At 37.8% G+C, this 18,999-nt stretch overlaps 7 protein-coding genes across 11 annotated transcripts in view; 1 reads left to right on the top strand and 6 right to left on the bottom strand.

Moving 5' to 3' along the window:
* Positions 1–4,728, bottom strand: part of LOC116917159 (protein bric-a-brac 1) — a 29,691-nt gene extending 24,963 nt beyond the window's left edge. The window contains exon 1 of the mRNA XM_045169972.1: positions 4,532–4,728. The gene's annotated coding sequence lies outside the window, so the exon portion shown is untranslated. The remainder of the gene's footprint in view (positions 1–4,531) is intronic.
* Positions 4,729–5,365: 637 nt separating this feature from the next.
* On the bottom strand, positions 5,366–6,463 carry LOC116916901 (NF-kappa-B inhibitor-interacting Ras-like protein 2). Its single transcript, XM_032922207.2, has 2 exons — positions 6,227–6,463; positions 5,366–6,145 (listed from the first exon to the last, which is right to left on the bottom strand). The coding sequence occupies exons 1-2, from the start codon at positions 6,323–6,325 to the stop codon at positions 5,666–5,668; spliced, it is 579 nt and encodes a 192-aa protein (XP_032778098.1). The 5' UTR covers positions 6,326–6,463; the 3' UTR covers positions 5,366–5,665.
* A 208-nt stretch (positions 6,464–6,671) lies between these two features.
* On the bottom strand, positions 6,672–8,507 carry LOC116916899 (60S ribosomal protein L7). The gene is made up of 7 exons (XM_032922205.2): positions 8,356–8,507; positions 7,970–8,102; positions 7,733–7,908; positions 7,583–7,673; positions 7,260–7,416; positions 7,077–7,174; positions 6,672–6,844 (listed from the first exon to the last, which is right to left on the bottom strand). The coding sequence occupies exons 1-7, from the start codon at positions 8,370–8,372 to the stop codon at positions 6,734–6,736; spliced, it is 783 nt and encodes a 260-aa protein (XP_032778096.2). The 5' UTR covers positions 8,373–8,507; the 3' UTR covers positions 6,672–6,733.
* A 122-nt stretch (positions 8,508–8,629) lies between these two features.
* LOC116916900 (multifunctional methyltransferase subunit TRM112-like protein) lies at positions 8,630–9,451 on the top strand. Its single transcript, XM_032922206.2, has 4 exons — positions 8,630–8,811; positions 8,875–8,976; positions 9,044–9,136; positions 9,236–9,451. The coding sequence occupies exons 1-4, from the start codon at positions 8,734–8,736 to the stop codon at positions 9,335–9,337; spliced, it is 375 nt and encodes a 124-aa protein (XP_032778097.2). The 5' UTR covers positions 8,630–8,733; the 3' UTR covers positions 9,338–9,451.
* Positions 9,367–10,514, bottom strand: LOC116916898 (tRNA-splicing endonuclease subunit Sen34). Its single transcript, XM_032922204.2, has 3 exons — positions 10,297–10,514; positions 9,808–10,221; positions 9,367–9,722 (listed from the first exon to the last, which is right to left on the bottom strand). The coding sequence occupies exons 1-3, from the start codon at positions 10,355–10,357 to the stop codon at positions 9,394–9,396; spliced, it is 804 nt and encodes a 267-aa protein (XP_032778095.2). The 5' UTR covers positions 10,358–10,514; the 3' UTR covers positions 9,367–9,393.
* Positions 10,515–11,279: 765 nt separating this feature from the next.
* LOC116916897 lies at positions 11,280–13,345 on the bottom strand. Of its 5 annotated transcripts, none has more exons than XM_045169967.1 (6): positions 13,198–13,345; positions 12,380–12,583; positions 12,251–12,298; positions 12,117–12,185; positions 11,963–12,025; positions 11,280–11,889 (listed from the first exon to the last, which is right to left on the bottom strand). In XM_045169967.1, exons 2-6 carry the CDS (start codon positions 12,572–12,574, stop codon positions 11,506–11,508), a joined length of 759 nt encoding a protein of 252 aa, XP_045025902.1. In that variant the 5' UTR covers positions 12,575–12,583; positions 13,198–13,345; the 3' UTR covers positions 11,280–11,505. The 5 variants fall into 5 exon arrangements, with proteins under 5 accessions (XP_045025902.1, XP_045025901.1, XP_045025904.1 ...); XM_045169966.1 differs by having other exon boundaries at positions 13,106–13,339; XM_045169969.1 differs by lacking the exon at positions 13,198–13,345 and adding an exon at positions 13,113–13,131 and having other exon boundaries at positions 12,380–12,576.
* A 512-nt stretch (positions 13,346–13,857) lies between these two features.
* LOC116916895 (cell cycle control protein 50A) lies at positions 13,858–16,394 on the bottom strand. Its single transcript, XM_032922202.2, has 8 exons — positions 16,145–16,394; positions 15,925–16,058; positions 15,722–15,859; positions 15,454–15,661; positions 15,261–15,386; positions 14,962–15,183; positions 14,686–14,851; positions 13,858–14,487 (listed from the first exon to the last, which is right to left on the bottom strand). The coding sequence occupies exons 1-8, from the start codon at positions 16,194–16,196 to the stop codon at positions 14,442–14,444; spliced, it is 1,092 nt and encodes a 363-aa protein (XP_032778093.2). The 5' UTR covers positions 16,197–16,394; the 3' UTR covers positions 13,858–14,441.
* Between the last annotated feature and the right edge of the window lie 2,605 nt (positions 16,395–18,999).

Below are 18,999 nucleotides of genomic sequence, written 5' to 3'. Positions count from 1 at the left end.
CAATATGCGCAAGGAAGAAGATGTTGAAACAAAACACAAAAAAAAGAAATAATAATAGAAGAACCAGATAGAGCAATAGAACGCGAGTGGAATATATGCAAAATGATGAGAATTATTCCCCCCTTTCTACACTGTCAAGTTTTTTTGTTTTGTTTTGTTTTTTTCTTCTTCTTCTTCTTCTCTCAAACTCCGGCAATGAGAATAAAAACAGAAAATTGGAAGAGACAAGAAGCGCACAAAGTGGATCAGAAAGCAATCGAAAATCAGCGCATCTTGCAAGTAATAGCAATCTTTGGGATTTTTGTTTGTTATTTCCCAAATCGAAACAAATGAACAAGCAAATAAGCAAAACAAACCGAGACTTGCATGGGGAAATATTTTACGGAAATGAAAAGAGCAAACGAAAAATGAAAAGGGGAGGACCATTTTTTGTTTTTTCTCCCCCAGAAACTATAGCAAGATGATTTATAACTGCAGGCGCAGAAAATCAAATGAAAGCGCGTGACGGATGCTCATCACGTCACTAGTTATTTGTCAAACTATTAACTGCCAACACGCGCCATATATTCGCATAGCGGACGAAATTTATCATTTTGAAACGTACGAAAACAAAAAAAAATATTAAAACTGGAATTCAGTTTAAATCGTTTAAATCAAGTTGAACGCACTGAGAAAAGTTTAGTTTTCGATGTGTGTCTCCGCCAATTCAACTTGGACATTCACCATAAGTTGGTGGCAAACGTACCATTCACAAATTAGTCATTCCGTTCATGGCTCTATTTGCTCTACGTGTTAATGCTGACAACTAACGAAGATCTACCCCCCCTCCCCCCAAAAAAATGCAGATGGAAGAAAATCATTCGGTTATCAAAGGACGCGACCGGATTAAAAAAAAAGGCAAAAATTTATATTTCCTACAAATCGTATCATGTACATGTATTAGATGTAAGTAGATAGGCTATCCAAGTTGACAAGGGCAAAAAGGAAAAGCAATCGTGAGAAAGATAGGAGACAACAAAAAGATGACAAGTTTCAAAAAATATATTTTTCTTTTTCATGAGTGCATCGAGTTGAAATAAAGTTGGCCTTTATTCGATTGTCGCTGTTTTCTTTAACCCCTCTCCTATTTTTCTCGTTTGCTCCTCACATTTTTGTTTTGCTCGCACTTTTATTCGTAACCTTTTTTTAAAAAAAAGGATACTCCTCGACGAGACATTATCCACCATCTCTATATCGTTCAGTTATTTTATTTTGCTGTCGAAAAAACCATTTGTATTATTTCTTTTAGAGACAAGGGTGAGAGTGATGTCAAACGGGCGTGGATGTCATTTATTTCGAGACTTTGTACACGACCCAGCACGACTTTTTATTCTCTATATCGAATAATATTACGTGTGTAGCATAGAATATCAAGCGGGTGTAGTCAAAGACCACCCTCCCACTGGCGGTGGGAGGGTTATCATCAACAACAACAACAAAAAGATACTCCATTTCCTTCCTCTTGTCATATTTTGTCACAGCGCGTCACGGGCATCCCGCCGGCGCCCAACCCCACCCTATCAACTGAGTCTCTCTACATACATTCATATTATATATCTCGTCTGGCCTTTTTTATTGTATATATATATATATATATGTGTGTGTGTGTGAGCACTATATATCCAGAAGAGCTACACACACATATATATAAATGCATACGAAATATTAGATATGTAACATGGAAACACGGAACGAGTTAGGAAAAGCACCCGAGGCCCCTCCCGCGCGACACAGCAATCAATACGGATGCAACACAAAGCGCACTCGAATAACAAATGTAAATAGATAACACGAAACGCGGGAGGGGGAGCGTGCGCGCAACTTACTCCTTTTTTTTAGACGCTATAAAATTTGTCAAACTGATAAAATAAATTTTTGTTTTTCCTCATTTTAAAGTTGAAGAAGAAAAACAAAATGACGACGCTGTTGACGAGTGTCGTTTGAGATGGTACAAATAGCCTCGTATTTTTGATTATAGGAAGTCGGAAGGGCAAGTTTTAAAAATTCCGAGAAGGAGAAGGTATTTAATAATTGGAGAAAAAATAAAGACGACCATTGCATTCGAAATAAGTTTCCTACTTTGTTGTTGGACCCAACCGGAACTGTGGCAAGAGGCCTCGTGTCACGCGCTTGTGCTACGCATTCGGCAACAGGTTAGCCGGTACGAGTCAAAGAAATAAACAAGAAAAAAAAAAAAAAACGGAACAAAAGCGAGGCTATTGCAGATAAATGGCAAAGTCAGTCAACAGATGTTACACTGCAATAAACCAATCAGTGAACAGAGATAAATATTCCAATAATATTTTTTGATAGGGCTTATTTTTCCTGATCGAGATGATGGCAATTTGTCTTAATAATTTCCGAATAAAATAGAAATATTCAAACAAATTTGCTTATCATCCGGAAATGATTTAAATCAAGAAAATTCCCGGCGTTCAAAATTTCTTTAGTTCAAAGTGAGGTAAACGCTGTCAAGACGACATTGCAAATTTAACCTTTTCTCTGCGATTGCAAAATGGGCCAGGGCGTCTTATAGACCTGAAAGCTTCGAGTTTGCACATATAGGCTATATAGATAAAGGCAGCGCCACGTATAGACATACATAAATGTAAGAGCGTGTCTCCATAATTCATCGATTTGGCATTATGTATGAGCATTGTTGATTAATAATGAAAGGAATGTTGCGAGCCTCCTTGCCTCTCCTTCTTGAGTTGGACCATTTTCATTATCAATCTCTCTGAATTCGCATATCTAATATCAAACAACGGACGATGTACAACTACATCTATTTTCTAGATGCATGTCGTTGGCTAGATGTATGCTTGCGCTGCAGCGAAAGCATACATATACATGTATCAATAACAGAAACGGCTACTGTACCAAAAGGGGAGCAGCAGGCAATGGAGAATGAGAGAATCCAATTGAATTATTGACGATTTTCAGTTCCCCAATCCTTTTGCCTTTCTCTCCCGCGTTCTTACATGTCTGTCTCGCGGCCATATAGTTGCACACACACACACACACAGGCAGTTCTAGATGCATTATTAACGCCGTGGCATAATGAGATTCATGATGTACCACTGCCTTGCCGTCTATAGTAGTAGGGGAGGCCAGCAAAATGGGCGGGTTTTTTTTTTTTTTTTAAGAACAGGGCTGGACGCCTAACTAACTGGTTATCGAGGTATGGGAGAGAGCAAAAAAAAAAGAAATAAAAAAGCGAAAGAGGGGGGAGGAAAAACGTGAATTCAAAGCGCTACAACAGTCGGCGGGAGGAGTGGGGTGGACGACAGGAAATGACGTTAAGGTTCTGCCGTTGCGTTGATAGACGCGTGATTGGTGCGAACGCGGATGAAGCGCGGCGGCCGCCAAGGACCAAAGAGGCTGCAAGAAAAAAATGGACGATGACGCCAGTAAGGTAGGATTACATTTAGCGTGGCCAACGGGGCCATGCAAATGAGATTGGGCATACACGTGTGTGTGTACAGTGACGAGAAAGAAAAGGTTGGGCAAGAGCATGGATCTCCGTTGCAACGTGAATTGTGCGTGACACGCGCGAATAGTACCGGGAAATTAGGTTCATTTTTAATGAACACTTCCATCTACTACGATTGTGTTTTGTTATTTCTGGGCTTTTGAAGAAACAAAAATGATTCCAACAGACCGAACGTCAATTGTCTGCCGGTTCGTCAACTTAACAAATTTTTATTTTGGAGACCAATACATTGTAGAGAATAAGGAAAATAACTATTGAAAGAATAAGTGAGGGCATCATTATTTGTGTTTTTCTTTCTTTTCTGGCCTGTCTATTTGTCTGTTCATATGTCCCTGGTAACAGTTTTCTTGCTGCTTTACTTTTTTATTACTAGATAATACCACTAGACTTGAGAAGGCAATATTAAATATCCAGAGCACACACACACACACACACATCCACATCCACTTTTGTTATTATTTTTCCGTTTGCATAATACAAAAGGCCTAATCTACTCGTGGGCTCTCTGACATCACTACCAGACCGAAACGCCTAAATGTATCATTCTGCCACAGGCAAAACTTGGATGTTCTTTGCAACATTGCAGCCATGCAACAAAAAAAGAAAGAAAACACAACACGTAAAAAAACTTGTGTTTTGTTTTTCCTATTTGAAAACTATTAAGGGGAGATGTTTTGCTTGCTTTCAAAAGAGAGAGAGAAAAAAAATGTGACAAAATGGCAAACAAATGACTGGTATTCGCATCAGCCGGCAACTGCTAACATTCGCTTGACCACGTGACGAACGACTTTTAACCCTCGACTAACAGCAGACAGCCAACCTGCTGCTGAACACGCCCCAGTTTCTTTCTTTTTTCCCCCTCTTCTTGTTTTTGCTTTGCCTATGTCATCCTCGACTAAAGTCGCACATTTTGTACAACACATGATGTAAACAATCGCAAGAATGTCCAAACACCATCACAACAATAATAAGAGAAGTGGAAAGAAAAAAAAGACTTACCGATCACGAGGCTGCAGAAATGCCAGGCACAAAACAAATCAACAAATAAAAGTTGAAGTAAAATGGGTGGCAGGTCGGAAGAAAGTAGTATCAACGTCGAACTTTTTGAGAAGAGATGAAAATGAGGGGAAGAGTGATGTATGAAACGGCGCGACCTCTCTGCTCGGATGCTGATCGTCAACTGGCGCGGAAAATGTGGCGCGTGGAGAATGGGAGCAGCGTCGCCGGGCGCGCCAAAAATGCATTACTTCTCTCGTCTTCGGTCTTCCTATTATTATTTTTTATTTATTTTTATTTTTATTTATTTTTTTTATTTTTTTCAAAATTGAGTTTTTGTTTTAAAATGTTTTATGATTTTTTTTTCATTTATTTTTTTTTTCGTTGCACTTTCAACATGGACATCCTACGTGATGCTTTTATAATCAGGAGTAGCAGAGATTGCTGAAGTCTGTATACGTTTGTCTGTTCATTTTCCCGTTCCCCGTTATATCCGTGTTTGAATAGCAAAGTGATTATTAAGTCTGTACGCCATCTTCTGCCTTTCTTACCGCTGTCATCGTGCGGTGCGACGCTGTCGTTTATTTTGTTTCACGGTCGACGAGGAATTATCCACGTAGTGAACAGTATCAACGATCTATAATCATTCCTTTTTCTATACATTTTGTTTTTTCATATTTCATGTTTGTTTTTTCCGCTTTTTGTGGCATCCGCTGTTATTCTTTTCATAATCCAGCGTATGGCAGCCGGAACCAGCTGGTTTAAAATACTGTATATATTTATAACGAATGTTATTTCGATCCGTATTTTAAAAAGACAAATAATCCAACAAGCACAGCAGTTCAAAGACTGTGTATATTATTTTTTAAGATCATGCATGATGGGCTATATATTTACACTGTGTCTGTGTGTATCCCAAACAATTTCTTTGCAGCAACAAAGAAGAGGAATGAGGTTTTTTTTTGTCTCAATTGGCGTAGGCCTACTGATTCATTTGTACACGGCAGAGTATGCACGTCGTATTTTTTTTTTTTATCCAAAGACAAAACTGAGATTTTCATATGAGAAATAGGAAAATTTTTATAATACTGAAAACACAACAGGAAAATAACACCATAACAAACTTAATAGTAGGATTCAATCTTTAATTTTGCTTCTTCCCATGCCCATGCTTAACTGAGGAAAAGTAGATTTTTGAGGGGGTGGATTCAATCTCGAAGAAAGATACAAAAATGGTTCTATCAATGTTTGCTGGTCAAAAACTGAAATCTCAAACAGTCGAACACGTTCTTTTGCAGCCCATAAAGAAGCTTGAGAGTAATCAACTTGTCTTTCTTCAACCAAATCCAGCTTGTTTCCCAAGACAATCATCACTGCATCTTTCTTCTCCTTGTTCCTGTCAATTTCTTTTTTCAAAGAGTCCATAATCAGAAAAGACTCGTGGCTATTTATGCCATACACTAGGATATAGGCATCTGCAACATTAAAATAATGACGGGGAACTTCTTTGTTTTTGGAAGTGATTCCACCCAAATCATAGAATCGGATGAGCTCCTTCACTCCTCTATCTGTGTCAACATGACATTCATATGTATCTTCTATCGTAGGGTGAAAAATCTACAATATAGGAAACAATTCATTTATTTAATTAAAGGATAGTTGAGTATTTGCTATTTAGAAATGGTGCTCTGTATGTACCGAATCTTTTGTGACGTGTCCGTAAATCAACTGTTCCAGAATTGCACTTTTCCCTATCTGTTTGGCCCCACACAGTAAGACTTTATTGATTCTCACCATCTCCTAATAGCCTAACAATTGTAACAGTGACGGTCGTCTCTTCTCGTAAATCTCAATCACTAAGACGAAACTAGTAATAAAAACAATAAATTGCTTGCCTAGTCGTAACCACAGTAACGTACCGAGCCTCGATGCAACGGCCATCTACGAGATTGCTATATAACTACAAACCTGCCCCTACTCCCTTCCGCCTTTCGTTCTTTAAGCCAAGGATTTCATGTCACAAAACAGGTATACACGAGTGCTCAAGGGATTCTTACTCCAGATTTTCTACGTAAGGATTCTGTTTCCTTGTTGTTGGAGGAACAGAGCGTCAGATACTAATGTCAAATACTATGAAAACCGATTTTTCGAGTCACGACGTTTGTATTTAACATGCCATGACCAAAGGACACCATTATCTAGCATTTAAATCATTCGGCGAAGGAGTTCATTGATCTTCTCCTCGCGATTACCGAAATCACCACCCTCAACGTAATGGTTCGTCTTCTTGCGCCAGCCACCGGTGGGTGTGTTCAACTATGAAAGAAAATTACGTTTTAAAATCCAGTACTAAAACACAACACATTAAATTAAGTATTGGTGGACTGTAGCGCAGCTTTCCACTCCCCAAGTCTATAGAACCAGACAAGGCGAAGGATATACTACGAACGCTTTTCTTTGACAGTAAAGCAAGTGCACGATACAACGGGTAACGCCACATCAATTTGTACACTGTCATTTAACTTATATAACGTGAATAAGCAAATACCTTGAATGGCCAAAGGAAGTTGGAGGCGTGTTTGAAGTGGCCGCCGACGCTGAAGATCGTGTGGACCAAATCTTCCATACAGATAATGTTTCCTGAGCCTGAAATATTAAGTATTTCAGTATTCAGAGCATTCGAATTGCACCAGCAGCCAATCTACGTCTAAGACCAAAATGAAACCCATACCGAGCTTTCGTTCGATGATATCGTTGCTGGTAAGCGGAATGCGACGACCGCGTGCCTTGGCGAAACCACGTTTATAGATCAAATCGCGAACGCTCTTCAGATTGGGGTAGCCCCAAGTGATGTAGGGCTCGCAAATGCGCAACATGTTCAAGGTGGCCTATAGAAAATTAGGGTTTTAATTTCTGATGCCCAACAACAATGCACTTTCGGTAATAATTGCTTCAGATCTCCAAGGTGAACAAAATGGATTTTGTTTCATTTGTCTTCAAAAATTGGGTGTCATCATTTACAATTAATGGGCATGATTAAGTATTTCACTGTACCTTGTTAAGTTTGACAAAGACACCATTGTTGATCTGTCGAAGCCTGAACAGCTGAAGGGTCTTGCGGACTTTAGGGGCAACTTGATTGACACTAAAGGATTATGAACTTTTAGCACAAGGGAAAAGTTGACAGGTTTAAACACAAATTACCCTCGGATACGAATGACAAAGGCTAATTTGGATTGGGCTGGAACATAGAAGTTTCCTGCCTTTTTGGCTTGACGAGCCAACCTGATTTCATCCCTTTCCTTTGTCCTGTATTCTTTGATGTACTTCTCAGCACGTTTGAAGATCTCCACACGTCTTGCACGGCGAGCCTTAAGATACTGTAATCGGGAAAATGTAGTTAATAGACCTGTGGTATCGCTGAAGGTACAAGGCACTTACGTTCAACGCTTGTTCAAGCCTCTTGGTACGTTCGGCCTTTTGCTTCTTCCTGCGCTTCAACAGGGATTCGGGGACAGCTGGCAACTTAGATTTAGATGGTTGTGGCGGTGGGACCACCTTGGCCGGGACTTTCCTAATTGAATCAAAATTGAAATGATCAGCAACTGGTCCACCAAGATGGCATTCTGCACATGTCTACTACTCTGCAACAACACTCGCTATATCCAACTGAACTGAAACTTGTTCCAAGTTAAATTCGCACTATAAAACAACGTACACTGAGGCGAATCGGATATTTTAAATAACTAGCTTTGCAAAACAGTTCTCGGTTTCGACAAATATTGGTCGATGAATTAGATTTTTCGAGATGAAAATATTCAACTTACCCTGTAGCGGCTGACATGTTAAGGCAGAGACAAGACCAATGAAAAGAAAAGACATTAACCAGCAAGACTAGGACGTTGCCAGTAAAATTTGTATTGCGTCGCTGTTGCTTGATTGCCAACTTTCAAAACAGTGATTGATGAAATGGTGATGAAGAAGAGAATTGTTTATTGCTTTCAGTAAAACGTATATTTTTTAGTTCTATTTACATTAAAGGATTAAATAGAAATCAGGCGTTCATACAAAAATATTACATAATCAACTTCCAATATGCAGGGGAAAAGTGAGTCGGGGAGCAACCAGAGCAGCCGCTTGTTTTGGTATACACGTGGGTTCTGTCTGCACCACTGTCAATATCGTTAGAATTTAAGACATTAAAGATGAAGCTTTTAACCCACAACATACTAACTTCTAAATGTTTAAAAGGCGTAACAGTTGGATACCCACTAGGAATTGTTGTAAGTACGATTTTTTCAAGTAATCATAGATTTGTGTTGTTTTGATCATGGTGTCATACACAGGCCAAAGAAGTTAAAGTAAATGAAGTCGAATTCAACCCAGAATTCATTTCGCGCATGATTCAAAAAGTGGACTGGCCAGCCCTCTGCAAAGCAGCAGAAAATGTAAATAAAAGTGTTCCTCAGCTTTTTTTTGTGCTTTGTAATTTTATATAAATTTCTTTCTTTCTAGCTGGGGCATTTAGATAATCTACCCCCTGCTGTCGTAGATGATTATGAAAACAATGAAGAATTCTTGAAGAAAGCTCACCACTTCCTAATGGAGGTAGATATTGATTTTCTAAAAATAATAATAATAATGATAATTTGTATTCTCCCAGAAATTATTATTTTATTCTGTTCTTTTTGTTTATTTCTTATTTAGATTGAAGTGATAAATGGTGATCTGATATGTCCAGAAACAGGGAGAAAATTTCCTGTAACAGATGGAATTCCCAACATGTTGGCAAACGAAGATGAAGTATAAATTGAAAACAAAGAAAATAAAATTCAAACTTGTCTTTTCATTTCTTGTACTTGAGCTCATTTTCCATTCCAATTCAAAGATTGATACATTATTTCACCATTGTCATTCACACTACACAGCAAAACTGTTTTCTTTACATTTGTTCCCAAACGACCTTTTTGAATAAGGAAATAAGGGGTTAGAAGTTGATGTTCATCGACACATACAGCTATATAATGTGAATGAAATTTAAAAGGATCTCCAGGATAGACCAAGAAATCACCACCAAATTTCTCACCAGCTGTTATGTAATAACCCTTCTCCCACAAATCACTGAAGACTCTGCACCTAAGAGTTTGATTAATAGTATAATCTGCAGCTTCTCCTTGACATTTCCAGAATGGTCCTGTAACAATAGAAAGGGAGATGCTACATTATATTCACTGATGAAATTATTAGTAGAGAAAGTGCTTGCAAGCATTAGGGTTTACTTGTAAAAATTTGAATCATCATTAAATCTTCAGACATTTTGGGGATTTTTTTTATTTCTTCTTGCAGTACCAAGTCCCCATCTACAATGCCATTTGTTTTTCTTCTCTTGCCCTCAATAATTTTATCTGCCATTTGCTTTAGCTGTTTGATACGTTCTTCCTTGAAGCTGATTTCCTGGTCAGAAAAGCTAGCTTTATGCATATCATCTCTTTTCTGCTTATGTTGTTCCTCAGCGGGATGGTACAGTTGTTTGAATTCAACAATTTTCACTATTCCTCTTGTAACTAAATGGAAAACCTCCTCTGTCATTAATTCCATTGGTAAACCTAGCATCTGATCCTGTCTTGGTAAAGAAGGTAAGCAACCAATAAAATTCCCAACTATTCTGTGTTCGGACCGTAATCTGTGGGCATCTTTGTATTAAAGAAAGCGTGATTTGAATGCATGCTATAACTTTGAAATAATAATTGTGGCAAATTTATTATCACCTTCTACATTCCAGACCAAAACAGATCCGTTACAATAACACAGCTCGATCATATTATTCATTCCATAAAAATAATAACTGACTTAATAGTGTTGGTTGTAATATCAAGTTGCCGGGGCCGGCTAGTCCCTCACTCCCTCATGGAAAATTCTTTTTCTGTGATGCGATGAGGCCATGAAGGGAATAAACAAAGAATAAGCGAAACCAGTGGCAGCTGACAGTGGAAAAAATTTCAATTTAAGTGAAAATAGCGCCACCTATGATCTAGCCTAAGGCTAGGCTCGGCCTCGATTACCCGAGAACCAGCTTACTACAGGTACTGGCGCTAAGCAAAAAAAAAAAAAATTAAAAAAGCTAATTTTATGTTTGTCGTGCCAGTACATTCCAGTAGTAAGCTGGTTCTCGGGTAATTGGGGCCGAGCCCTGCCTAACATGTCTTCATTTGTAAAAGAATTTATAGCCACTTGTAACAAGAAGGCAATAGGGATTTTTAAATATTAAACACTGGTGGCGCTGGCCCCCAATAACTATCAGCTGATACACTGAGGAAACGCGGGGATCTATGAAATCTGGAGTGTGTAGCTCCGTCCAAACTTTCCAGAAAATACACGCAAATAATAAAATAAAAAATTTTCTATTCATAATCATATATTTGAAACATAAATTTTCTATATATATTTTTAGAGGGCACACGTTTCGCAAGATTTTCAAATTAAGCACACATTTTCTAGCGTTAATAGTGCCGATCCATGCATTTACTCTCTCTATAGTGATTAGAGTGCTGGTGAGTTGAGGCCGAATATTATTCCAAATTCTGCCACAATCATACCGTAGGAGCTCTAACAACATCAACATATTACATCTGTGCTGGTTCTATTTTGCGTTCGGCCTAAACGCAATAGAATATAAATACTTCAATGGCTAGTGAGAAAGTATTTTTGCCTTTGAAACAATTAAATTCAGAACCTCGTATTTCCTATGTGATTTACGGCTTAAAACATTATGTGTATAAGATTGAAACATACAAGACATTTGATCAGAGGCCCACATCTTTTTCTTGCACCGACAGAATACAACAAAGGCCGTTCATTTACATATGAGAGGTCGTCGCCTCGTGTAAAAAGCGCATAACAATAGATCAATGCAGCACACAACGGTATAAAAAACAAAAACACAAACTTTGTGTGCACATCGGTTAATGTGCAACATTTTAAGTAAATCTGGAAGCCAAAAAAATGGTCCAATCCGAATTTTGGTTAATTCTACAAGTCCGACATCTACAAGCGTTCTGAACAATGTAATCAACTGTACCCTTTAATTCGTTGTATTTTTTCTTCTCAATCAGCAACACGTTGTTGACTTCATGGAAAGCATTGTGATGTACTAGTCCCTCAGCTGCTTGAACATCACGCTCTGCGGTCACGTTTCGTAACTCTTTTTCCAGCTTTATTATTTCAATTTCAAGTTCATCCAACTCTTTCGATTGCTTTTCATTGGCTTTTTCGATTCTCCGTATGTCTTGCATCGTTTCGTTGATTCTAGCCTCAAGAATTGGAATTTCCCTGACGTCAGTTTGATTTAAAATTAAGATGGGCTAGAAAACAATGAAGACGGTTATAGCATTCACTTCGATGGCTACAATGTTCTAAGTTCAAAGGAAACATTACCTTTATTAAAATTTTTTGAATTGTCAGCTGTTCAACATAAAAATTTCGTCCATCTTTGTGCAACTGTGTAAGTATAAGTAAAACATGAACGAGCCGTAGAATAAATTACTTTGATACTTAACAGTTTAGTTCTCAATTCAAAAATTGTAATTACGTGTGTAACGACGAACGGTGCAATTTCAAGCGAAATTCCATTGCAGTTATACATCGTTCCATTTACTATCTAAGAGGTAAACAGAACATTTAAATGAAAAGTATTACGCCACAGAAAAAAATTGTGTTCCTCACTTTATTGATTATTTCTTGTGCATCTTTTCCAATACCATGAATCGAGGTCTAAGAAAAAATCGAGATAATTGGCAAGTAGTCAGGTGCTTGAATTAAAGTAAAATTAAACCCCTTTCTCTATATACGTACACGATTCGCTTTTTCGGGGCCTTCAATGGTCAGCAGAAATTCGGAAAGTTTGTCATGGACTTGATCTATGCAAGACTTGTCATTTCGAAAGGATTTTTCGGAAAAAGTGCTAAATAGACTTTCTTTGACTTCACAGTTCACAATTGACAGAGACACAAAAAGAGCTAGGCTCAAAAAGAAGATATCGTTCGCCATGACTTCCCCCTAAAATAATTAGGGAAAAAGGGAAATTTAAAAATAGATTTTTATAGTATAAGAGACCTTTGAAGCGTTTATTTTCTGAAGCACACGATTTTAAAGCTACAGTTTTGTTTTAAACTGCTTCAAGTTAAATTGACGTTTTTATTGAATATTTAGAAAATACGCATATAAACAAAATCAACACCCGAAAAATTATAAACGTAGGTTTCCAAAATCCACAAATACCTTAACTAACTGGTATGTAGTTAAAACTACTTAATTTTAGGTAACATACCATGAAACAGGCATATGCTTTTCTAAAAATAGGTAGCTGTAGGTCTTTGTTAAATTTAGGTAGGCTAGTGTTTTCTGAGATAAACAATAAGAGGTATAGTTTTAATTACCGATATTTGTAAAAAACTATTACTTTATTGTAAAAGTATATCGTAAAAGTGTTACCAAATATTGAGGATTTTTTCTAAAATAGAAATTGACATATTCTAAAAACGGAAGCCATTAGGCCATTCTAATATTGGCATAACTTACGTACTACGTCCTGGAGTGTTTTTAAGGCAACAGGTGCACAAGGATGTGTTGGGTCTCAAGTAAAGACTGAGCAGACAAATGAGTTCACTTACTCAATTAAGGCTTTTTGACAGAACACGGGATTTTGTTAAAGACGTGCTGATTTAGTTAATGAACGTATCGTTTTTCTCGAGCAAGTGCCTTAAAGGTATAAAGTAACATTCAAGTGGGGCATGTGCCCCACTCGAATGTTATGCTGACTGCTGGGCAGCTTAGTCTTGACAGAAACTTAAAACTATAACAAATCATTCTAATCGACGATGGCATCCAATTTCCTTTTCATATACCTGTGTTTGCTATAATTTACATAGCCGCGCACAACGCCAAAATTTCTGTTCCACTGCTCCACTCTCAAGAAAAAATTTTTTGTCTACTTTCTCTACTTTAAAAATTACTTTAAAATAAAATTCCTCATAAAAAAATTAAAAGCTTTGTTTGTAGTATTCTAAACTAGACCACAAATTCGAATTTTCTCCGAAATAAATAAAGCCAAATTTGAGACATTATTTTGATCTAGGATGGGGTTGTTACCACCCCATCCAATCACAATAATAAAAAATGGCAAAAGAAATGAAACCAGAAAATGGCATTATTTTCACGTATTCCTATTTTACCGCCTCATTCGTGTGAAAAATATCTTTCGTTTTTCACAGAAAAATTATTTACCGTTCTCATTATTTCACGAGGTATCACAGAGATAAACTTAAATGAAGCACAGGATCTTTAGATAGTGTATTCTTAACGTGCTAAAAAATTTTATTCAAAAATGCTGTAATGGTTACGAATACTGAAGAACGAAATTGAAAACAACACTTATCCACCAAACATCCGACGTCAGTTATCCCTGTACATACAATGAACAACGATTTATAATCCTTCGCGAACACATTTCCTAAAAAGCTCTTGCTTGCCAATCCTCCGATGCAAGAAACAAAACTTCGAATTTAATATTTTATTAAAGATACATAAATACAGAAACAGAAACCGATGTTTTCACCGGAAAGGTAAGATGTACATACCCCACCACGCATATCATCTTTTTCCTTTAGTTATTTCCAGAGATTGGATTTCTGGTTATTTCCGTCAAAATTGCAGGTTGTGTAAAAGGTTTTGTAGGTGGACGAAGATAAAGACGTATCGTTACAGCTAGAAGGAAAAGGTACACAAACAATGTTGAAATCAGCCACACACAAAATTAAGACTAGCAGGGAAAACGCTGCGATCGCCCCAGTTTCAGTAGTTCCCATCTCAAGATGACAGCCATTAGTGAAATTCTCTTCCTTACATCTGACGCATTTCATTGGTACGGCGAACGGGGAGTGACGCTGGTCATTTCACTAGTACTGAAAAAAGAAAATACAAGAACAGCATTATGTCAATTCGACACGGTTCGAAAGCCGTTAATGTTCTAAGACGTCACGGAGAGTATCATTCTCTACATCCTTCACTACGTAACAGCTTAGCACAGCAAAAGAGTGAAACAGTGATATACAAACAACGATAGTAAAATAAAAGTTTTAAAACATAGCACACATTCGTACCTTTTACCACACTTTATGTGAATGATGAGAAAAACGATGCCGAGGAGAAGAACGATGCAACCCACCACAATGTAACCGATGCCGAGGAAAGGGTTTTTGCCACCAAGCAACGAAGTTGTCGAAATTATGATTCGCTTACTACCGGCAAAGGATTTCACTGGATAATCTAAAGAAAAAATATTCAAATAAAATTAAGCTTTGTTCAATTTTGCGAGAAGCACTGAACACATGAAAGAACAATACAATTTACGAGATCCTACGCGTGAGCATACTTACTATATTCTACAGTGAGAACGTAGTTGCCAGCTTTAAGTCCGGAATTGTAACCTTCGGCAGTGCGGTTCAGGCGACGATACAACTTACGGAATGTCGGTAAGGCAGCCGTTCTCATCCAAACAATTAAATCTTCGTTCTGCAAGCCGTTGTTTTCAGGATTAGAAGGATCTAGTTCCCAGATGTTTTTTCTCCAATTTTGGGGTTTGATGTAATCCTTGTACACTGTTGCAGTGAGGGAAATAGGATAGTAATAAATCAGACAACAACAGGCGGAACATTGCAAAGACCCTTCACCTTACCTTCACTCAAGTTGGTGTTGCTATTTGGAGGGTTCCTGAATTTCATTTGTTTGTCGGAAGGCCAGGCAATGCCAGTGTTAAGGACGGGAACAAGTTGCCCATCTTCTCTATGCAGCTTCAAGGTATCTAACCAAGGGATCCATTTAAACATCAGACCAGTTTGCATCTCCAGATACCAAATTATTGGGAATACCATTAAAAATACTGTTAGCTATAGCACCACAAGGTACCACTTGCTTGGTGATGGATGGGTTGTTGGGATCAGGATAGCGGGCAAAAGGATCACATTCATTGGAGACAGGACCCAGGGCACCCAACAGTTGGTGATCATCTCTGGACTTGACATAGCGCCGATGATTTTGGTAGAAATTACTCAAGCCATAATAGATGTATACATCTCCCTAGTGTAAACAAACTTCAGAGTTATATCTATAAAGAGCAATCTACACAGGCAAACTTACATCATAGGTTTCAGTCAAATTAACAGGCAGGATACAACTGCAGTTTTTGGTGATGTCTAATTCCAGACTTTTGGCACATGTTTGGTTTGTGTTTTCTTGGCTAATGCAGTCTGTGTAGTCATAGACAAACTCTTTTACCTAAAATCATTAATAAGTGTAAGTGTAACACTTTGACTGAATAGAAATATTGTAAGGTTATTTACATTATTGGAAAAATGAAGCAAGCCAATACCAATCGGGATGAATGCAACACCTATAATGAAGAAAGTAGGCAGAACTGTCCCGGCAGTTAAGATAGGCTGCCAAGCTGGTAATCGTTGCTGTTTAAAAGCACTATCTAAAGTGGGATAAAAGATTACCTTCCCGTGCTCATGAACCAATACGGATATTGTGGAAAATAATATACAAGATATAACTACTCACTTGATGGCTTTCGGGAAACCGATGACGGCTGCGAATTTCCAGGGTCTGGCATTGCTATTATTACTTAGCAGAAAAGCTATACTCCTTTAAAGCCCGCCGTTATTTAGAAAAGCCACGTAACGGTTGAGAGTCACGGTCACCAGCACAGGTTGCAACACTTCTTTATCGGGAGGAAAAGAGAAGGTGTGTTCGACTGTTGGTCTCGCAAGTCCCGAATTATTCATTTATTTGTGTGTATGTACACATACAGTCAGCAGCGCCTTGTCTCCATGGTGCGGACGTCTCTTGCAAAACCATTAATCAATCCCTATTTCCTACGCCATCTTTTGGCTTCGAGTGAACACAAATAAGTTTTTTCCCTGACATAGTTTATGAAAAAAAAAAAAGTCTGCTTATCGGCTTCTTATTCACGCTCGCAAAGCGGCATTCACTGTTGCATATTAAGTTATTAAAATGTATTCCTGCACGTGATTTGAATATTCTTCCAACTAATCAACCGTAAAAGACCGAACTGCGTTGTCGGACTCTTTGCTAATGCAAGCAATTTCGTCAAACAAAGAACAATCTCCCCCTCCCCCCTAAAAATAAATAACATTTATCATTCGTTCGACTAATGATGGCCACACAATTTAGGGATTGGATTTCCATTCTCCTTTTTTTTTTTTTCAAAAATAGCTAGAGGAGTTTGAAAAATGAAGAGAATAAGATCCCATATCACGAGGATATCAAATATCGTCTGCAATTAGAGCACACTTTGCCCGTCGGCTTTACATTCGAGGTGAGTTCGATTATCCAGCAGTTTGAATACAAAAAAAAAGGAAAAAAAGAAAGAAACCGGTTTGTCAAAGTGGATCCCGGCAAGAAATAATAAAAGGTTGCATCGGATTTGCTTGTGTGTTAGTTGGATTCAGGTTCGTCGTGTTTTCCCTTCTGAAACCCGAATGAATCCGACGGTCGACTTGACGTCTGGAATTCTGCACAGAAAATAAAAGTTGCTGCACTTAATGCCAGGTCTCTTTTGTTGCTATATGACCCTGGTTCGTTGTTACGCCAACATTACATTTAAAAATACCTTGAAGGATGATCTACAGCTGACACCGGTAAATTCCTGTTCCAGGTCATCGGTAAGCAAGGGTCTTTTTTTTTCCCCTCAAAAACACGCCAGCCAAAAACCGTTGAGGTTATTTCTTTTTTTCTTTTTCTTTCCTTCTCTTTCTCTCTCCTTTTATTTTTGTTTTTCCTTACATTTCATTTCTTTTTATCCTTCATTCTCTATTTCCACTTTATTTATTTACATCTATATCTATACGTGTATACAATAAATTTTGGTTTGCTTGTTATTTCTCTCATTCTCTTCGGTGCTAAGAGGGGAGAAGGGTGGGGGGGGTATAAAAAAATTATGTTTTATAAATATCGCGCTTCCTCACCAAAACGACAAACTTATTCTTTCATCCTTTCCTTTTTTTTAAAATTTTGAATGGAGGTATCATTGGAGGCTGATTCGAATCACACGCTCGGTCGATTTGGCTCCGCTATGAGATATATAGTCCCTATTCTAACGTGGCTAATCAAAGCGGTTAAAGATAAAAAGAAAAAGAAAAAAAAAGGGCTAGAAGGATGTATGTTCAACGTATTTGTGTTGTGGCATAGATAAATCCTTTTCAAAGATTATTATTTTATTTTGATTTTTTTTTGCCCCAATCCAATTGGTTTCTTCGATCAAATTGTGTAATATATACGTACACGTCTCTGTGAATGGTAGCTCGATCAATTGTCGGCCGTTTTCTCTCGCCGTAGGCCAATTTTCTTGTTTTCATCCTTTCTCTCTGTCAAATGAAATAGCAAAAATTCGTTCTATTCTCCTTTATATCTATTTTTTTTTTTTTTATTTTTAACGCTTTGCCTCCATATTCTCGTCTGCCATTGTGATGTTGATTGATGGCGTCGACCGTCGAGTAAGAGGAAGGCAAAAAAAAGAGAAAAGAAAAAGTTGAAAGGAGGAGCCCTTTTGTAGCCAAGTGCGGATGGAAGAAAATAGCGCAAAAAGAGGTCGGTGGACCGGATATAGAGATACATAACACACACACACACAACACAAGAGAACAGCACAATCAGACCGTTGGCACATATCAACCACCCATTCGTTTCCTTTTGTTTACAGTTTCTCTTTCCTTCAATCCTTCCCGTTTTCTGCTCCACCAACGGATGTATCGATCGATCCGGATGCGCACACCCAACAAGTTTGTTTTTTTAAACTCCTTTTGCTTCCTTCTCCTCCTTCGCTCTATCTTTCTCCACTTTTGAAATGGGAAGCCAGTCCGCTATCTTTCGTCTTCAATTCGTGCGGTATACGAACAATCAAGATTTAATCTAATAAGAAATAAATAAAAAAAAAAAAGTAGGGCATTTGGGCGGATGTAATCAGCCGAGTTCCCGTTTGTTATTGTGTCACGTGTGACCCGTCAGTATATATATATATACACATTATAATCCTGACTGGATTTTTTGTTTTGTCCTTTTTCTGTTTTTTTGTTGTTGTTTTTTTGTACCGACATTCGTTCACCTTTCCGGTCTAATACACGCCCCATTGCAACCCAATACCCAGGCATCACGCGCCTCGCAATTCTTTTGTTCTTTTCATATTTTTTTTTAAATAAAAAAAATTGTTTAACGGTTCCGCGTTTTATTCAATAGCCTCTCTCACACGTTTAATGATAATAAAAAACGTAAAAAAAAAACTATAATAATAATTAATAAAAAAAAAATACCCAGGAGTGTTAAGGAAAAAAAAAAAAGACGCATCACGCACAATAGGAAAACCGACGCTGAATGGCTAACTGCTCATTGGACCGAAC

Source organism: Daphnia magna, linkage group LG2 (genome assembly GCF_020631705.1).
Source record: "Daphnia magna isolate NIES linkage group LG2, ASM2063170v1.1, whole genome shotgun sequence".
Classification (NCBI taxonomy): domain Eukaryota; kingdom Metazoa; phylum Arthropoda; class Branchiopoda; order Diplostraca; family Daphniidae; genus Daphnia; species Daphnia magna.
Note: the sequence above shows the minus strand (reverse complement) of the source record. Positions and strands in the feature narration are given on the sequence as shown.

Coding starts and splice junctions, on each gene's coding strand:
- LOC116916895 (XM_032922202.2), bottom strand. CDS start 16,196: ATGCCAGACCCTGGAAATTCGCAGCCGTCATCGGTTTCCCGAAAGCCA. Junction 15,387..15,453: donor AGCTAACAGTATTTTTAATG/GTATTCCCAATA, acceptor TCCCTTGGTTAG/ATACCTTGAAGCTGCATAGA. Junction 14,488..14,685: donor CACATAAAGTGTGGTAAAAG/GTACGAATGTGT, acceptor TTCTTTTTTCAG/TACTAGTGAAATGACCAGCG.
- LOC116916899 (XM_032922205.2), bottom strand. Junction 7,909..7,969: donor GGCTTGAACAAGCGTTGAAC/GTAAGTGCCTTG, acceptor TCCCGATTACAG/TATCTTAAGGCTCGCCGTGC. Junction 7,417..7,582: donor TCTTTGTCAAACTTAACAAG/GTACAGTGAAAT, acceptor AATTTTCTATAG/GCCACCTTGAACATGTTGCG.
- LOC116916901 (XM_032922207.2), bottom strand. CDS start 6,325: ATGGTGAGAATCAATAAAGTCTTACTGTGTGGGGCCAAACAGATAGGG. Junction 6,146..6,226: donor GACACGTCACAAAAGATTCG/GTACATACAGAG, acceptor CCTATATTGTAG/ATTTTTCACCCTACGATAGA.
- LOC116916898 (XM_032922204.2), bottom strand. CDS start 10,357: ATGAATAATATGATCGAGCTGTGTTATTGTAACGGATCTGTTTTGGTC. Junction 10,222..10,296: donor TTTGGTCTGGAATGTAGAAG/GTGATAATAAAT, acceptor TTTAATACAAAG/ATGCCCACAGATTACGGTCC. Junction 9,723..9,807: donor GATGATTCAAATTTTTACAA/GTAAACCCTAAT, acceptor CTATTGTTACAG/GACCATTCTGGAAATGTCAA.
- LOC116916900 (XM_032922206.2), top strand. CDS start 8,734: ATGAAGCTTTTAACCCACAACATACTAACTTCTAAATGTTTAAAAGGC. Junction 8,812..8,874: donor GATACCCACTAGGAATTGTT/GTAAGTACGATT, acceptor TGTCATACACAG/GCCAAAGAAGTTAAAGTAAA. Junction 8,977..9,043: donor TCTGCAAAGCAGCAGAAAAT/GTAAATAAAAGT, acceptor CTTTCTTTCTAG/CTGGGGCATTTAGATAATCT.
- LOC116916897 (XM_045169965.1), bottom strand. Junction 12,186..12,250: donor CACAAGAAATAATCAATAAA/GTGAGGAACACA, acceptor TTTACCTCTTAG/ATAGTAAATGGAACGATGTA. Junction 12,026..12,116: donor CACCGTTCGTCGTTACACAC/GTAATTACAATT, acceptor ATACTTACACAG/TTGCACAAAGATGGACGAAA.